The sequence below is a fragment of the Alexandromys fortis genome, unplaced genomic scaffold, assembly GCF_014885135.2.
Source record: "Alexandromys fortis isolate MF-2015 unplaced genomic scaffold, M_Fortis_MF-2015_v1.1 scaffold_0, whole genome shotgun sequence".
In the NCBI taxonomy this organism is placed as follows: domain Eukaryota; kingdom Metazoa; phylum Chordata; class Mammalia; order Rodentia; family Cricetidae; genus Alexandromys; species Alexandromys fortis.
In genome coordinates, this window is record NW_026067949.1 from 45,493,781 (window position 1) to 45,512,287 (window position 18,507).

Below are 18,507 nucleotides of genomic sequence, written 5' to 3' on the forward strand. Positions count from 1 at the left end.
GTCTTTATAATTATGTGAATGTATGTCTGTTAGTGTCTTGAGGCCAGTTTTCGAAACATGTTACTGAAGTAGGGTTACATCTCATCTTTATGAATTTCACATAGTATATTATACATGCAAAACATTCTGGGATACTTTTTGATGGGAGAAAAATGTGATGTGCCATTGCATGGGGAAGCACAGGAATGTTCAGGCAGGCCTCGACAGTGGCCTGTGGGTGACCTGCTTTCCTTTGAGCTCCTGACATTAGCTCCTTGTCAGCAGTTCTTGGCTAGGTGTAGCCTCGAGAAAATCACACAGTCTCTGTTTTCCCTTCCCTCTTTCTTTTTATGTCTCTTGCCTAAGGTAGCAGGGTTACTGCCTCGGGATAATGGGTAGAGTGCAGGGAGTGGCCTTTGTAGAATGTGCATTTCTTGAGTAAACTAGGTGAAGGGCAGCAGGCAACAGTGACTTTCCAGGCCCTCTTTTCTTTGGGCATGCCTGTGGGAGAAGCACAGGAAGGGGAAGGTACCTGATGATGGAGAAGGTACCTGTTGGTGATGGAGAAGGTACCTGTTGGTGATGGAGAAGGTACCTGGTGATGATGGAAAAGGTACTTGGTGATGGGGAAGGTACCTGTTGGTGATGGGGAAGGTACCTGATCGTGATGGAGAAGGTACTTGATATTGGAGAAGGTACCTAGTGATGGGGAAGGTACCTAGTAATGATGGAGAAGGTGCCTGGTGATAAAGAGGATACCTGGTGATGGAGAAGGTACCTGGTGCCGGCGGTGAAGGTATCTGGTGATGGAGAAGGTACTTGGTGATGGGGAAGGGACCTAGTGATAGGGAAGGGACCTAGTGATGGAGAAGGTCCTGGTGATACTTTGCCTGGGAACACTGCTGTAACCAGAGACGATGTGGCATCTGTCTGCACTTCTTAGAGTGACACTGAGCAAGCAAACATTTCACAGACCAGGGGAAGCCCTCTACAGATGAGGAGAGTCTGTCTTGCAGACAGATCTCATTCTTTCTTACACATATGAACCCCCAAATATTTCAGTGACAGGTAACAAACTAGTGACATCTGCTGCTTCCTGCCCAGTTCTTGCCATTCTGTTATTTTAGCTCGACTGTCTAGCATCCACTCTTTCTCTTTCGCACTTTCCCCTCTGACACCATCCCTGCTCTGCCTTCCCTGTTGTCTACAGACCTCACAGTAGCTCCTCTCTGAGTCCTGAGCATCTGTACTGATACCCCAGGAAATCTGAAAACATGCCCAGTCAAAGGCTTGGCTTGGCTCTGTGGTCCCTCCTTTGGCTTTCCATATCTGTAGACAAATAGGCAGTGCAGAACTCAGTAGGTGTGCCACGAACACAAGCTAGGGGGCAGGTTGGAATGGATGCTCAGCATCGAGGTTACCCCTGATCTCGGTGGATGCATACTGAGGGTGGAGCTAGGGAACAGGGACCGAGATGGATGCTCAGCAGAGGTCTATACAGCCTAGGAACAGGGCCTAGTGGTCACCGTGTTTGCCAGCATCTCGTGTTGAAGACCGAGGAATGCAGTTGTAGGGGTTGGATACAGAACGTTCCCAGGGCAGACTGGGGCGATGGTTTAGTCAGTGAACGTGCATGTCACACAGCCTGATGGTCTGAGGTCTGCCCCTGGAACTCACACAAGGGAGGGAGAGCATCCTACACAGAGCTGTCCCCTGACTTCCACAGGAACACGGCAGCACGTGCTCTCCCCAGCTCCTGTTATTACCGCTAGTACTGATTATAGAGTAGCATGTCCATGGGCAGCCGAACGTCTGTCCTTACTTTCTGTTCCATGAACCAATGCAAAGCCAGCCTCGTGTAAAAATCTCTTTCATGTTTACCTCCCGAAGCCTCTATCCATGGGGAAAGCCTTTCTTGGGTCCACACTCTGTCTACAGAGACACTGTTACCCAACACCAGTAAATCTTTCGGCTGTATTCTGAGCATGGTTAAAAGATTAACTAGCTATTTACCTATTATGTGCCTGGGGGAAGCAGATTATAGCCACTCTCCTTCAGTAATTTTTTCCCTTAAGTACCAATAACTCCATGTTTATTCCACAGAAATAATTTGATAAAGGCAATAAAATGTAAGGTAAAATAAAAAGTCAACAAAAGTCCCTAGCTCAAACTCCCTCAGGTCACTTCTGTTAGTATTTTGATGTCTGCCTTCCTAATTTATGAATTCGTTTGTGTGTGTATGTGAGGACACATGTACCCACTCCTTTTTTCCAAACTAAAATCACACGATACATGCCGCTGCCTTGCCTCTTTTCCCCCATGTTGTTTCTTATCTCCTGCAACTCGTGGTTTTAAAGCTATTGTATGATTTTCTTTCTCTAACTATGCAGTCATTCATCGAGCCAGCCTTCTGCTGTTTGATATTTGTTCTTCATTGGCCATTATCATAAAAAAACGATGATATAAACGTCTTCAGTAGAAATCATCGTGAGTCATCAATCACATTCATAAACAGCCCATTGCTGGGCTTGGATGTGTGTCTGCATGGTTAAGCTTTGGATGCACATTGACACGACTCCCTTGTAGAAGGCGGTGTTAGTGTTCACTCTTGCAGAAATGCATGGGTGTGCCTCCTTGCCATGCCTTTGTTCACACGGGACATCCCAGTGTGACTCATGCAAAATAGGTACCTGGTGGGTTTTTGTTTTGTTTTGTTTTTTGCTTATTTCTGAATCACGAGAACCGAAACAGGCTGAGTGAGTCAGGCTTGTATTTTACGGCTCATTTCTACCACTGGCCTCTGTTTTTCTTGTTTCTTTCTCATTCTGTCTGTCACTCCATCTGTCCGCTTTGGTGTTGCACCTTATCTCTGCCCCTTCTCACCCATCTCCTTACAAGCAGCTATGGTATTTTTTTTGTGTGTTTCCGTGCATGTTCATGTGTGTTCGGTTGTATGTGCATTTGTATAAACATGCATGTGGAGACCAGTAGACAACCTTGGTTCTTATCCTCAGGAACACTGCCCATGTCCTTTGAGACAGGTCTCTCATTGACCTGGGGCTCATCAAATTGGTTAGACTGTCTGGCCAGAGGCTGTGGGATCCTGCTGTCTTTGCCTCCAGCTCAGGGATTACAAGTACACCCACCACGTCTGCCATTTTGACATCTATTCTGGGGATCAAGCTCAGACCCTCATGATGGCAAGGCAAGAACTTCACTGACTGAGCCATTTCCCCAGCCCCAGTGTAACTACTGGAATATAGTTTATTGTATGTTTTGGAATATGTATGTTTGATTGTTTTTTTACATAGTATGGTTCAGAAAATTTTTGGGTGGATTCTTCCTTCTTCCCATTATTTCCTCAGTAAGCAACATGTCTAAGACACATATGTGTTGCTATGTTTAAGAACAATCCATCCTGCCTAGTTATGGGTTATCTGTTTGGTTTGCACATCTTTGGATTGTTTGGTTATTTGTGAGGTTATAGAGTATGTCATCATCTTTTTATGAACCATATCACATACTTGTGCATTTTCAAAATCCCTGGAGAGCAGACATTTTCATTTGGGGGTTTGGAGTCCTTGGTTGGCAAAGGGAAGCAGGCAGAAGCCTAGCCTGCTAAGGAACGTAACATTGGAGTTGAAGGATCAGATATGATGACTTCTCAGATGTCCCTTTAAAGCCTGTGTGATGTTTAGCTTCTAGGCAATGAGGTTGGCCTCTTGTGGGACTGTGGACGGAGGGGTGCTAGTGGGTGGACAGGACCTTCTAGATGCCTGAGCATCACCGTACTATTGCTAGTGGCTTCCCAAAGAGCTTTTGTTGCTTGGTGCAGATTGTAAGGGAAGTGTGGAGCATGAAGTGTCTGGGAAGGGGTGGATCCCCATTGTACAGCCACTGACATACACCTCAAGGCTCCGTTTTTCTCCCCCCTTCAAACTGAGTCTACCTTTCCAGGAGGAGTCTTCCACGTCTTTGGTGCACTTTAATTTTCTCCCTTGAAAATTGCTTTGCCTTTGGCAAGAGGGGAGACACAGTCTCCCAGGTCTCCTTGCAACCACTCGGGAGATCACATTCAGTGGTTTGCTTCTCTGAACTTGTCTCATTTGTGTCCCTGAGTATTTGGCACAGCAAACAGTATTCTCATCATATGGGATAGAAAGCCAAGGAACCATGAACTTGACTTTAAAGTAGAAGCATAATTTCATCCAGTAAGAGCCTTATCTAGGGCTGGGATGTAGCTCAGCTGATAACCCCGAGGACCTCTAGTCCCGTAGAAATGAACTGTGGTAGTGCTTGGCATCTGTAGGCCAAGAACTTGGGAGACAGAATCGAGAACCAGACGTTCAAGGTCATCCTTGGCTGCATAGGCTGCTCACGTCCACTCTGAGCTAGAGTTATGTCTTAAAAGAAGAAATAGAAGGAAAGTTAGTGGAAAGAGGGCATCTTGTTTATATATAATCACTGGGGTGTGTGTGGGGTGGCTTAGTGGGTGAGGATTGCTCATTACACAAACACGAGGATTGGAGTTTAAATTCCTAGCATCCATGTACAAAGCCAGGCATGACTCTGCATGGGCTTATATCTCTAGAGCTGTTGAGAAAATGGGAGGATTACTGGAACTTCCTGGCCATTAACCTAGTCCCAAGTTCAGTGAGAAACCCGGTATTAAACTGATAGGGTAGAGTGATAGAACAGGATACGCAATGTCCTCTGGTCTCCGTGAGTACACACAGGGACACACACACACACTCACACACTAGCTCCTGACAGTAATCCTCGGCAAGCACTTCCCAGTCTTTGTGAGATGGAGCGAAAGGTCCTCTTGTCCTAAAATGGATAAAAGACAGTACAGAAGAACTAAGTTGGTGTTTGGCACTCCTGCTGTGGCTGAGGCTGGTTCTGGTGCTGTGTAGTTGTCAGAGTATTCTGGTAGCCTGGAATTGGGACCTGGCTTCCCTAGTGATCTAAGATGTTTCCCCAAACTGGTATTCCAGCCTGCAGAGGGGGTGGAGAGCCCAGCCAAGGCGGTGTCTCTTCCCTGCTGGGACACTGATTCCTGAGCTGGAGTCTGTGAGCACCAGACCCCCTGCCTACACCCAGCAAAGGCTTTCTAGAGAGCAGCTGCCTGCAGGGAGGACTTGAGCTCTGGAGGAGCACTGCATTTTATTCTTTTTTTTTTTTTTTTTTTTTTTTTTTTGAGACAGGGTTGCATATTATTCTTTAAGAAGCATAGGTTTTTAAAGTTTTCTAAAATCTTCTACTTCTATATTATCAAGTGCAAAAGAAGGGTGTTTGTTTGTTTGTTCTCAGAGTAGGGTTTCAGTATAAAGCTGGCAAAGGAAAGGCCTTCCCTTCTTTTCATTTTTGAAATGAATTGTTTGATGAGTCAACGCATGCCTAGCTATGCCTCAGAAAAGTCAGGGCCCTTCCCAAATAAATGATATAATGAGAGGGAGATGAGAAGGCGGCTTTGCCTCTTGCTCATTTTCAAATATCCATTATCGCGATATTCACAACGTACAGTACAAACCCTCGATGACCTGGGGTGTGTCACCAAGCAACACGATGCTGAGAAGTCAGTGAGTGAGTGACCCGTTGCTTTCCCTAAGACTCCCAGTGGAGCAGGAGCCACTTGTAAACTAAGTGCAAGAAGAGATAACTGGCAGGCACGCATGCTCCGTGTTGGAAATTAGACATCAGATGTAAGCCCAGCAGGCACGTGTCATCCAAAGTTGACAGGTCAGGGCAGCCTGTCCTGAAATAGAGTCTCCTCTGGCGTTATGCCTGCACCGGAACTGCTGCTGGAGGAAAGAGCAGGGACCACTATTGAATTTGCTAATAGTTATCAGTGTATTCATCATCGAAAACACATCTGGGTTTTAGCATTTAAAAAATGAATTTTATACCCTTAAGGTTGGCACCCTGTGGGTGGCTGGTTCTATGCAGAATGTGGCCAATGACATAATTGTCCTGTAATGAATCAAAATCTGTGTATATTCATTTAGCACACATTGGTATTATGATATAGTGTCAGAGTCTCACTGTAAGTATGCTGAGAATTCCTGAATGACCTTTATAAAGTATAAACAAGAGAGTTAAATATAAATGCATTCAACTCAAGAGATATCCGTGAGACACCAACTGCGTGCTCAGACACAGTCAACAGAGTAAAAATGGGCTCTGCCTTTATGAAGCTTACACCATCAGACAGGACTAGATAATAACAGCAAAGACTTGGCTCATCTCTCTTTCCTGTGTCACCAGCCTAATCCTCTGTATTTGTTCACCTGGACCTTGAGTACACTCAATAGTGGTCACCTCGCTTACCTGTATGACCTCACCCACTTTTTCCATGGCAACCATAGGAGGTTCGAAACTTTAAATTAGATCTTGCACTACTTTTGCACGATTTCTTTCGTGACCTCAGGATTCAATTAGGATAAAAATCCCAAGCTGTCCAATGATGTCCAAGGCCGAGAGTTGTACTACCGTGCTCTGTAGAGACCCAGCAGCTCCAAACACAAGTGCTGTCCCAGTTCCCCACACCCTATGCTCCACCTCCAAAAGATGTGCCTTGGGCTGCTCTCTGGTGCTCCCCATAGATAGATACTCCTCCTTCAGCTCCACTGAAGTTGGTCCTACCACCCCCACCACTGTTACTCTGTTGCAGTCTTCCTGGCAGTTAACACAATTCGTAATTATCTTTAAATCCACCAGAGAGAAAAATTGTCTGAAATTAAGACTTTGTTGTGCAATTTAGAACTGAGAGAGGGGGATTGGATTCTGAAGTTTGCAATGTAGGTGTCTTTTCTTCTGCTCCCAAACAAATACTTAATTAAATTGCTAAGGTATGATTACCCAATCACTTGTAGGCAGCAAATGCATTCATTTTCTCCGCCAATTTGGTTGATCAGAATCAATGCCTCTGGAAGATAGATTGTTCTCCGTTGTGAAGGAAATGCTTTAAAATTAAGATGTGTTAGCCAAATTACAGCAGGGTTCTCAAAACAGGCAACTAGCCAATGGCAGGACGTTCCATTGTTAATTGTACACCTGTCTTTGCAGAAGTGCTAATGTAAAGGAGAGGCACACATAATTATAAACCAGCAAATGCTGGAAGAGAAAGAAAAATGAAATATTAAGAGGACAACTCTAGTCTAGGAATAGCCTGCACTTAGACCCAGAAAGAGGGAGAAGTGTGAAGGCCTTGGGAGTCCTGGGGATACGTGTGTGGGGAAGTGTTGTGGGGAGAAGAGACTAGACATGGGAGGGAAGACGGAGGAGTGTTGGGGAGGGATGGGGAGAAGGAAGGAGGACGAGAAGGAGAAATATCAGATAGCACTAGGTCTCTGTATGGTTCACTGGCCAATGACATTCCTCTTTAGCTCATCCTTAAGAAGCTGGCAGAGGTGGGTGGGGATTCCTGTGCCTGTGCACTCTGTAGTGTGGTTATGGATGGCAGGACAAGGGGATGAAGGCCATGGCATTTCATTAGACAGCCCGTCTTTGTCCAGAAAATCGTGGTTCCTTCCTGCGACTCCCATTCCTCTAAAGCCATCAATTTCCTGTTCCAGATCCCTTAGCCATAGCTTACTGCAGCTGTGCTTCTGACCCTCAGAGATAGTCTTGTGTTCTCTTTCTCTTCCCTCCCTCCCTCCCTCCCTCCCTTCCTCCCTCCCTCCCTCCCTCCCTCCCTCTGTCTCTCTCCCACTCCCTCTTTCTCCTCCCCTCTCTCTTCTCTCTCTCTTGTCTTTCCTCCCTCCCTCCCTCCCTTCCTCCCTCCCNCCCCCCCCCCCCCCCCCCCCCCCGTGTACATTTCTCTTGGGTCAATTCTGTATATAGCCTTTCAGGAGACAAGGAGCCAACCTATATCTTTCTGTAAATTCTAAACCTTGGAATGCAAAAGTGGATAGTCTCTTCTGTGACAGGCTGGTCACTGACTTTGGTGCTTGTCTGCAGTCTGTCACAAGTCCTGTGCAGCTTGCTGGGGTCCCACGGAGAAGCACTGTGTGGCCTGCAGAGACCCACTGCACGTGCTGAGAGACGGCAGCTGTGAGAGAACCTGTGGGGGCGGCTTCTACAACAAGCAGGGGACCTGTCTAGGTAAGTGCCAGGCGGGGATGCCAAAGCAGCCGCTCCTTGACTTTTCAACATCCCTTATACTCAAATCATATCATTGATAATGAACGTACCTTTTGCTCAATGAATATGTGCATGTCTGCTCACATTCACTTTCCCTTGTCATTTGTATTTTTGTTTTAAACAAGTGGGACCTCCTTTAACTACCCTGATGACTTCTTAGACTTGAGGTATTCATTCTATCCTGCTCCAGGATAGACACACAACTTTGTGGAGAGAGGAATGGCATCCCCATTGGGACATTTCCCTAAATCTCAAACATGGTTCATACCAGGCCACTTCCCTAATTAAGTGAAGCAGAAACCCATGCCAGTGTGGACTGACCCGCCTTTGTTTTGGGATCACTGACTTAAAGTTGATGGATCGCTGTCTAGTATTCTTCCGAGTCATGTGATGACAGCCAGCCCAGTACATCCCTTGTGTGCCAGGCATGGAGACCAGCCACCAAGAGCTGTGGAAGTGCGGCAGAAGCGCAGATTCAGGCACAACTCACCCCATCAGCCTGCCAGTTTCCTATTTGTAAAATGGGGATAAATCTAACTCCTGCGGTAGACAGAATAACGACCCCAAAGTTGTCATGGTTTAAAGCTAATAACCTGTGAGCTCATCACTGAGTGGGTAGCTGGACCTTTGCAGGGATGAGTAAGAGAAGCATCTAGAGACAGGGACAATGTCCTGGAGTATCAGGTGTATCTGTGTGATAATGAGGGAGCAGGCCAGAGTTGGAAAAGACGTGAGGATGGATGCAGAGATGGAGATGATAGAAGGGAAAGGAAGGACCTCCTCGCACGAGCATGCCGGATATAGGAAAAGTCAAGGGAGTGTATTCTCTAGGGTTCTAAGAAATGCAGTTGAGAACACCTTGATTTTTAGAACTTCTAACCTCTTACACTGTAAGACAGTAGATTTGTGTTGTACCAGAGTTAATGGTAATTCACAATAACAGGCACTGAGTCACACCCAGCTAGGAAGGCCAGAATAACTGCCACCAGGGCTCAATGTTTCATTGCACCCGTGACTTCACTAGATAGAGACCATCATTCTCATGGTTCTGATGAAGAAGAAAAGAGAGTAAGAAATAAACATACTTTGGGTCTCATAGCTAAAGGGGGCCAGAATGAGAGTCGGGTGTAGTCTTCAGGTTGCTTTGGGAAACAGGACCATTCCTAAAGTCAGGTGACATAAATGTCAAGGCTCTGATGATGCTGTGAAAAATGTAACCTGCAGTTTTCCTTACTCATGGTCCCCAAGTTCAGTGCCATTAGCATCACCTGCTGCAAAGCATGTGGTGTGGGCAGAAGACACCAGCCATGATCTATCTTTGTGCCTAGAAGCCTTCAGACATTCTTCAAAATTCAAACTTCATGCAGATGTAGTACTGCCTTCCCCCAAGTGCTCAGAAGGGTTTTTTTTTTTTTGGTTGGTTTGTTTTCATTTAACTTAACTTTTGGTTTTTAAAGACAGAGTCTCGAAATGTCACTGGCTGACGCGTAGTCCGTTCTGTAGATCAGGCTATCTTTTGGAATTGCAGCAATTCTGATGGTCAATCCTGTGTAGCATTAGCCACTGCCCTGGCCTCTGATTTTAATCCTTCCAGTCTACAAGGAACACAGGCTTCCTACACTGAACCCCTGAGCCAAAGTTAATGCCCACTCTCCATCTCCCAGGCTTGCACCCTCTCCTCCTTTACATGCATGCCACAAGCAGAAGACACCATCTAGTCTCAGTGGCAGACAGTGGCCCTGCTCCTCTGTCAGTGGCCATAAGCACCCTCCCTGAGGACTTAAAGTGTAAATGCCTTTAGGCCTTAGGATTAGCATGAATTTGACATCTGTCCACCTTTAGAGAATACACTGGGCTTAACTGAACAGGAAAGTGATGATGGCAGAAAGATTAACATACTGAGGCCAGTGGCAGCCTGGCCTCTCTCTCTCTGCCCTCACATGGAGTAACACCAGATGAGAGCTTGCACTCCAGGAGAGCTGGGGACCCCCCAAAGCCTTAAGGAAACAGCTGCCAGGGTCCTCTGTCTTCCCTATACAAGTGGAGTCCTTAGACTCCGAAAGCAGCTCATTGCTGCTCTTGTCCAGTTAACAGGAGAGCAAGTCAGAACAACTAGGGGCTGCACACTCTTAGTGATTGGCAGGAACCTATCATAGCCAGCATAGTCGTCAGTAGGTACAATAGTCATTCAGCTCAGCTCAAACCTTTCATCCACGGTCAGGACACTGCTACCTATGGATTTTAGCAATGCCCCTAGAGTTGGCTAGTTTATCTGAAGACAAAGGAAGGGAGAGAGAAACAAAGGAGCATCAAGAGAAGGAGGGGAAGGGGAAGGAGGCAGAGGTGGATGAGGTAGTATATATTACAGTGATCTACAGAATGTGTCAGCCAATGGCATTTTGAGATTTTGTCTTTAAAAACCAAAAGTTAAATTAAGTTAAATAAAAAACAAACCAACAACAACAACAAAAAACCTTCTGAGCACTTGGGGGAAGGCAGTACTACATCTGCATGAAGTTTGAATTTTGAAGAATGTCTGAAGGTTTCTAGGCACAAAGATGGACCATGGCTGGTGTCAGCCCAACAATGATCAGTCATTTCTGCCCACCTCACATGCTTTGCAGCAGGTGATGCTGATGGCACTGAACTTGGGGACCTTGAGTAAGGAAAACTGCAGGTTACATTTTCACAACAGCATTGGAGCCTTGACGTTTTTGTCACCTGACTTTAGGAATGGTCCTATTTTCCAAAGCAACAAGGAACCAACCGATGGGTATCTGAATGTTAATTAAGACTTTAGATGCCAATAATGGTGGCTATTTCCATTTCAGATTAGTGATATTGAAGATAGGGACTGGCTGGTGTTGGTTTAAGTATTCACAACTAGCTGGCCTGTGTCTGTAGAGATCACAAAGCCAGGTGTTGTGGACATCCGCTATAGCCTGTTATAAGCCGCAGCATGTTCCACCGGAAGGAGCCGGCTATTGCCATGCCAGTCTGGGGCCCGTGTCTTGGACTTTACGAGTATTAAATATAAAGAGTGGGACACTTCCAGGGGAAACCTCACCAATCTTTTTGGTACTCAGACTCTTTCTTATCAAGGACTGGTATAACCCTAGCTAACTAATATAATTAATAGGTCAAATCCACAGGTTTCTGATAGCCATTCCCATGTCCTCCTCCTCCTCCTTCTTCTCTCTCTTTTTCTCCTCCCTCCCTCTCCCCTCCACCCTCTCCTTGTCTCACTCTTTTCTTTCCTCACCCATGTAACTACTTGAACTCCTAATATTTAATTTAATTTTTCACTTTATGTATGTGAGTTTTAGGCTTGCCTCTATGTGTGTGCATCACCTTTGTACCTGGTGCTCATGGAGATCAGAAAAGGGCACTGGATCCCTAGGAGCTGGAGTTAAAGCTGGGAGCCCAACCGAGGTCCTCTGGAAGAGTAGCAAGTGCTCTTAACTCCTGACCTATCTCTCCATCCTCTAGAGATTTTTAAAGTTGCTGTTGTTCTTAGGAGCTTTTCTAAACAGGGTTTTTTATTTTGGGTGCACACATATTTTATGCCACAGTCCTGCCCCTTGATGGACTTATCTGGACTTCTCCTTGGGACTTGGGCCAGGAGCAGCATTGCTGGTTTATTGATTCTACCTGGGCTTTATTTGATAAACCAGTGCCAGGCTGCTCTCCCTTAGCTGTGCAATCTCCATTCCCAAGGATGGTGGTGGTTCTGTCATCTGTATATGGTGCCCTCACTGGGTACTATCAACCTCCTGAGTTTTTCTGATTATTAGGTATAAAGGGACATTGACTTTCCTCTGTATAAATCTTCTTTTTAATTTTCTTTTACCCATTTTGCCTTCTGTGTCCTTCCTTATATTTTATTTCTATTCTCTTTAACTTTTTTTTTTGTGCTGGGGATTGAGCACAAAACTTTTTTTTTTGGGCTAAGCCTTGAGCATGGTAAGCAAGCATTACCACTCTGCTACCTCTTGACCATCTCGTTTTAAATATGTACCTATCTCCCATTCCCTTTTCTTTTAACTTTGAACATATAATGTCCTTTATTGAGCAATTTTTCTTTTATTTCTATTGATTTAAGTTTTTTACAATTTCTTTTACTATTTCAGACACGTGTAAAGCACATTGTCACAGTGACAATTAATTCATCTTTGTTATTACTCGCTGCTTAAGAGCTTTGCTGCTGAATTTTTAAGAAGATATGCCATCACCAATCACAAACTAATTTCTCTGCATTTTCTTCCATTAATTCAGCAACGTAAATTTAAGCTTCTGACCCCCTGAGATCTCATTTATGTTTGTGACTTGTGAAGTCACACAGTTTGGTTTTTTCTAAGTTTTGCTGTTCAGTTTCCCCGACATGACAAGCAGCTCAGTCTTGCCCTTCCTTTTGATGTCTGCTGTATATCAAAGATCCACATGTGCATCTCTTAGTGCCAGCTGGTCTACACTCCGCATCTCTGCCCCAGTGTCAACTTCACACTTTTTTTTTTAATATTTATTTATTTATTATGTATATAATATTCTGTCTGTGTGCATGTCTGCAGCCAGAAGAGGGCACCAGACCTCTTTACAGATGGTTGTGAGCCACCATGTGGTTGCCGGGAATTGAACTCAGGACCTTTGGAAGAGCAGGCAATGCTCTTAACCATTGAGCCATCTCTCCAGCCCCAACTTCACACTCTTTGATTGACTGACTTCTACTGCCTGGTAGTTCATAAAGTTGATTGGGGATCCCTCCCCCACAACTCCTCTTCAAAGTTAACTTAGACATTAGACTACATGTATTAAAAAAAAATTCAACTAGAATTCTTATTGCTGTTATACTGAAGTGACAGGCTAATTTGGAATGAAAAGACATCTTGCAAATGCTTGTATTTAAATTTATGTTTTCCTTTAATGATTCGTTTAGCACTGTCTTAAAATGTTCGATACATAATATTATTAGTCAATTCTTAATTTTGACAAATTTCTTCAGGTCTTCATTTCTAGGAAATTTTATTTAGCTTCTAGAAAATATGATTATGTTATGATAATTGTTCTATATTCAGGACTTCCTGAGTTTTATGGGGATTGAGAGTGAAGGAGGCTTCTCAGACTCCAGTTTGGTTTTATGTGAATTGAGGGTGATGCTCTTATTCTTTGAGGCCATTGCCATGGCCCAGTCTTGATTTCTCTTGCTCATTTGGGTTTAGGCAGATGGGCAGCTCTCCACCCCAGTGGATAGAATATAAAGTCTGATGACCTAGAACCTTTTGTCTTACATCCTTGAAACGCTTCAGGGTGAAGCTGTCCAAAGGGAGCTGACCACATAAGTCCCAATGGTTCTTGGTTCCTGGATGCTGATTCTTCTTAGTCTGACCAAGAGCTGTGTTTATCTTCAGGCAGTGAGCCCAGGCTGGGGAGCCATTCAAAACTGCATCTCCTTGACCTCCGTCCTCTGCTCTACAGGTCCAGGCTCTGAGCCCCTTTTCAGGCCAGGCTGTGCATGCATACTTTTGAATGTACACCCCCTCTTTGTATCTAGACATTCTTTTATCAATCATTCAAACTTCTCTTTCAAGAATGTCTTTCTGGGTCTATATGTGCAGCCTCCACCCCTTTTCATTATTGCTCTCCCTGTCCCTTTCATTCACAGCCCTGGGCCTGTAGCAAACAATTCATCATCGTAGCCTTCAATTCCTGCCCCTGGAGCCCACTGGAATATGTGGCACAGGTCACCTAGAGCCCAATTTCCAAGTGTAGGGGAACCTTTAAGACCTTATTTGTCCTCTGTGTTAGCAATGGTCTCTTGAACCCTTTTCTTCTTAGTCTCTTTTGTTTTGTTTTGTTTGCCATTGAACCATTTATTTTTGGTCACTTTGATTATATTTTTTTTGCTTTTGTTTGTTTGTTTGCTTGCTTGCTTGTTACACTATCCATAGATCCTTCCCTCGTTCTGTGTTATCCTGCATGATGTTCTTGAATAAATTAACTCGGGTCTGGTTTTTAAAAACTAGTTTTATATATAATGAGCAATGAGTTGCTCTTTTGAGTACCAGAACTACAAACCAAGCTGGACCACATACATTTCAAACTGGACTCATCACTTTCTCCTCCGCATTACCATCCTTGCATTCTTTGATGGCTGAGGGGCATCCCTTTGTCCCTCAAGACAGACTCTTGGAACTCATCTGAGACACTTTCCTTTTCATTCCTCTCAAATCTGTCCCCCCTTGCATAAACTTGATATAACCCCATCTTGCTCCAAGGGCATGGCCATGATCTTCCAAGTGGACCCCAGTTCATTTTAACCCTTCAAACTGGTTTTCAAACTGAAGCCAAAGGGATCTTTCTTATCTCTAAGTCTGGTCATTTTTCCACTGTGCTTAAAACTGCAGGGCCTCTCAGTACCTATCATAGGGTGAGGCTAAGGAGTGCCCGGTTGAATCTGAATTTCAAGCAACTCTCAGGTAGCCATGCCTTCTGGAGCATAAGAATCTAAGCGTCAGTGCGGCTACAGGCTCCCTCTATCTAGGGCTGCCCTATGTCATGGAATTGCTGCTTCCTGGACAGCATATCGTTCCACGTCTTGAGCCAGGACTGCTTTTTCAGTTTGGCAGATATTCCTATCAGTCCTACCTGGTCTGACTAAATTTCTAAGACAAGGTTGATTGGTTGATTGATGGGTAACTTCTTCTTTAGGTTCCTTCTGGACTTCTCTTCCCTCCTCTTTCACACACTTTTTGAATGGTGTGTTTGATATCTGTGTTTACTTTCCTTAGATTATACTAATATGCCATTTGGACTAGAGCCTGAGTTAATTTAATTTCTGTATCTCTACCACATAGTAAACACCCCATGCAGGCCTCTGTCAGTATTCTGAGGGTAGATCAATGCGTGCATACATGTGTAGGTCTTGGAAGTCTGTAAAAAGTTCATCAATTTCAGTATGTTTTTACCCAGCACGGTCTGAGTGGCATTCTGAACTGCTGAAGTATTGCTTTAAGTAGGTGAAATTGAGGCTATTTGGTCATTAGTTACACAAAATCTACTTTTTAAAAAATTCTTTATAAGCTTAAACTTAACTGAAATTTGGTATTTTTATTTGCTAAGTCTGTCAGTCCTGCTACTGAAGCCATTTCAGCTTTAAATCCCATATGGAATCGGATGCGCTGGCGGCTATGCCTTGGAGTATTTGTGGCGCTTTGTTCGGTGACTAATTCCTCCATTATCCTTCTACGGCAGAAAGGAAAGCACAGAGCCTTTACCGTTTGGAATCAAGGGCACGGAGCTCTTCTGAACAGCCAGGAAATGAAACTGAGAGACACTGGTGCCAATCTTGGGCATTGTGAAGAGAGAGGGTCACTGCTGTGTTGCTCACTGTCACCCCCCCTCTGGTGGCTTTTTCCTTCCCATTAGCTTGTGACCAATCCTGTAAGAGCTGTGGCCCCAGTAGTCCCAGATGTCTTACCTGCGCTGAGAAGACAGTGCTGCATGACGGGAAATGCATTTCGGAGTGCCCTGATGGATACTATGCTGATGCTACGGGAAGATGCAAAGGTAGGAGGTGGGACATCATCACCACCATCATCATCGCCACCTCCATCATCATATTGAATGCACACTTGCCAACATTTGGTGCTACCTGCTCCTCATTGGTGACGGGTGTATTCAGGGAACAGGTTACATTAAAGGGGCAGCTTTTTCATAATAGAAGCTATGTGTCTGGTATGGGAGAAGGCAGTATGGGAACAAGAGATTTGAGTGGATTCCATAGGATGGGGTAAGTACGTGGAAGCCATGTGCCGGTCAGTCATCCCCACAGATCACTTGCTCTATTTGAAATGTCCAGAAGACTTTTAAGATGCCTCCCTCATGTGCTTGTGAGCCAGTGCTGACCTGTGTCAGCAGTGGCAAAGCCATCTCCTCCTTATGAGTTATAAACTCATGACCACAACAATTAAGTAAAAAAGGAAACCGAATTTGATAGCCAGTCAAGTCTACCTCCGCTAAAAATGTATTTAATGTGCAGTTTCTTTAATGTTCTTTCATATTGATAAACTCATGAATTACTGCCTTTCAGGACTCTCTTGACTTCAGTTTACAGAAGCTTGACCTTGGTCTTTTCCTCATAGGGACCAAAGAATGCATTCTGCCCCACACAACTTGGTCATCCTTCTTCTGAAACTTACACTGTGTCAGTTCTTACTTCTGCCTCTTTGGTCTTTTACAGCAGGGTATTTGAGCTAGGCCATTGGCTTCTCTTGATCTAACTCCCCTTGTCTGCCAACCTCTTTATGTACCAAAGTTCCTCACTTTTCCTCGGCCCCCAAAGTTCTGGTCCCATCCCCTGACTCCCCCTGCCTGGCTCCTGACCATTATCCTCCAGAACATTTTGCCTGTGTCTCGCTGCTGTCCTGAGAGGTTCTGAAGGCTCAGTCTGGGTTATGCTCTTAGGGTCAACTTAACACAGGGTCAAAGCAGGGTGTGTATGTGTGTGTGTGTGTGTGTGTGTGTGTGTGTGTGTGTGTGAGGGGGGGAGTTCCCTAACATTGTCATACATACTAGTCAGACTCTTTTCTGCAATAATGTAACTCTTAGAAGCATAGACTGCCAAAGCTGGAGGTATGTTCAGTCACCATCTAACCAACCCTCTGGACCAGGACTCAACTAGACTTGCCTGAGAGGATTGTCAGGCCATGAACTGTCCCCTTTTCTTATTGTTCAGACAGGGAGGCTTAGATACCCACAACAACATCCCAACATTGCTCTGAGTGAGCTTTGTGATCTCGGGGAGAGAGAGAGAGGGACAGAAAGAGAGAGACAGACACAGAGACAGAGACAGAGACACAGAGAGAGAGACAGAGAGATACAGAGAGAGGGAGAGAGAGAACACATGATGTGTGTGGAGCTCAGAGGTTAGCCTCAGTTCTGCAGGAACTATATACCTTGATTTTTGATCCAAGTCACTGGTCTGGGAATTTGCTCACCTATTTGGCTTGGCTGCCTAGTGAGCACCAGTGATCTCTCTCATCCACTTCACACTAGAGCCACAAATATTCATTGCCACACCCACTTCCACTTCTTCCCTTGGTTCTCTGGACCTGATGCCTGCACAGCACGTGTTTTACCAGCTGGGTTATCTCCCTAGTCCTTGGGTGAAAACCTTGAGTTAACCTTCCAAGACCTCAGTTTCCCTGACTGTAAGATGTGGTTCGCAATAGCTGCTTCTGAATGTTGCCATAGGACTAGGAATGGCCATTGCGTATAAAGCACTTACTGCAAGCAAGAGCTGACAAACAGGTAGAATATGAGCAAAGGATGAGTGTGGGGTGATGGGGACAATTCTGACAATGTGGCCATCTGCTAGCATGTTTCCTCTTGGGTGTGGTTTGTCACCGGGGAGGAAAACAACCCAGGGATTGTCCCTGCGGTGCCTGCAGCCTGCTGTGCTCCTCTCTCCTCAGTTTGTCACGACTCGTGTGCCAGCTGCTCTGGACCTGCAGCTTCTCACTGTACAGCCTGCACCCAGCCCCATGTTCTCCATCAAGGTCATTGCCTGCCAAGCTGTGGAGAGGGCTTCTATCCCGACCGCGGGGTCTGTGAAGGTACAGTTGCTATCACTGTTAATCCTCCCGCCCAGTCACAAGAACACAGGTTGACTCCCCACTCCCAAATACTGCCTTCCAGTACAACCTTCCCTCTCGTGTATGTTTTTGGTTTTTCGAGACAGGCTTTCTCTGTAGCTTTTGTGCCTGTCCTGGAACTAGCTCTTGTAGACCAGACTGGCCTCGAACTCACAAAGACCCGCCTGCTTCTGCTTCCCGAGTGCTGGGATTAAAGGCGTGCACCATAAACAGCTACGAACACATCAGAGCCTGTGCCATTTCTCTCTGTTGTCTTTTGGTCCCACAGTCCAAAATTCAACCGCTTGCTGATCAAAAATATAAAGTAGAAATTTCAGAAATCTTCCCAAAGCAAAGTTTTAACCCACTCCATGTACATGATATGTGTGGATGGCATGTTAAGTATGGCATGTTAAGTACTTACTGAATCTGAGATCATATATATGGATAGTTGTAGGCTATATGCAAATGCCAGGCCAATTTATAAAGGAGATTTTGATACCTGTAGAAATCCCAGGATCCAGTCCTCTGGAGGACATGGGGCTAACCTGCATATGCTGTTTTCTTTCTTTTTATCTTAATAGTTTTATAAAGAGATGATAATCTGAAACACAAACACACATACACCAAGCCCATTCAAAAGTTCGTGCGGTTTTTTGGCCATCCTTGCAGGGCATGTTATTTCTGTTGGCAGGCATTGATTTTTTTTTTTTACTCCCCCTTTCTGTGCTTTCCTGGTATTGCTAATGTTTAT

The 18,507-nt window shown here is 45.0% G+C and overlaps 1 protein-coding gene across 1 annotated transcript in view; it reads left to right on the forward strand.

Moving 5' to 3' along the window:
- Window positions 1–18,507, forward strand: part of Fras1 (Fraser extracellular matrix complex subunit 1) — a 398,956-nt gene that overhangs the window by 198,261 nt on the left and 182,188 nt on the right. The window contains exons 15-17 of the mRNA XM_050150115.1: window positions 7,942–8,085; window positions 15,547–15,687; window positions 17,595–17,735. Coding sequence (XP_050006072.1) covers window positions 7,942–8,085; window positions 15,547–15,687; window positions 17,595–17,735 — 426 coding nt within the window. The remainder of the gene's footprint in view (window positions 1–7,941; window positions 8,086–15,546; window positions 15,688–17,594; window positions 17,736–18,507) is intronic.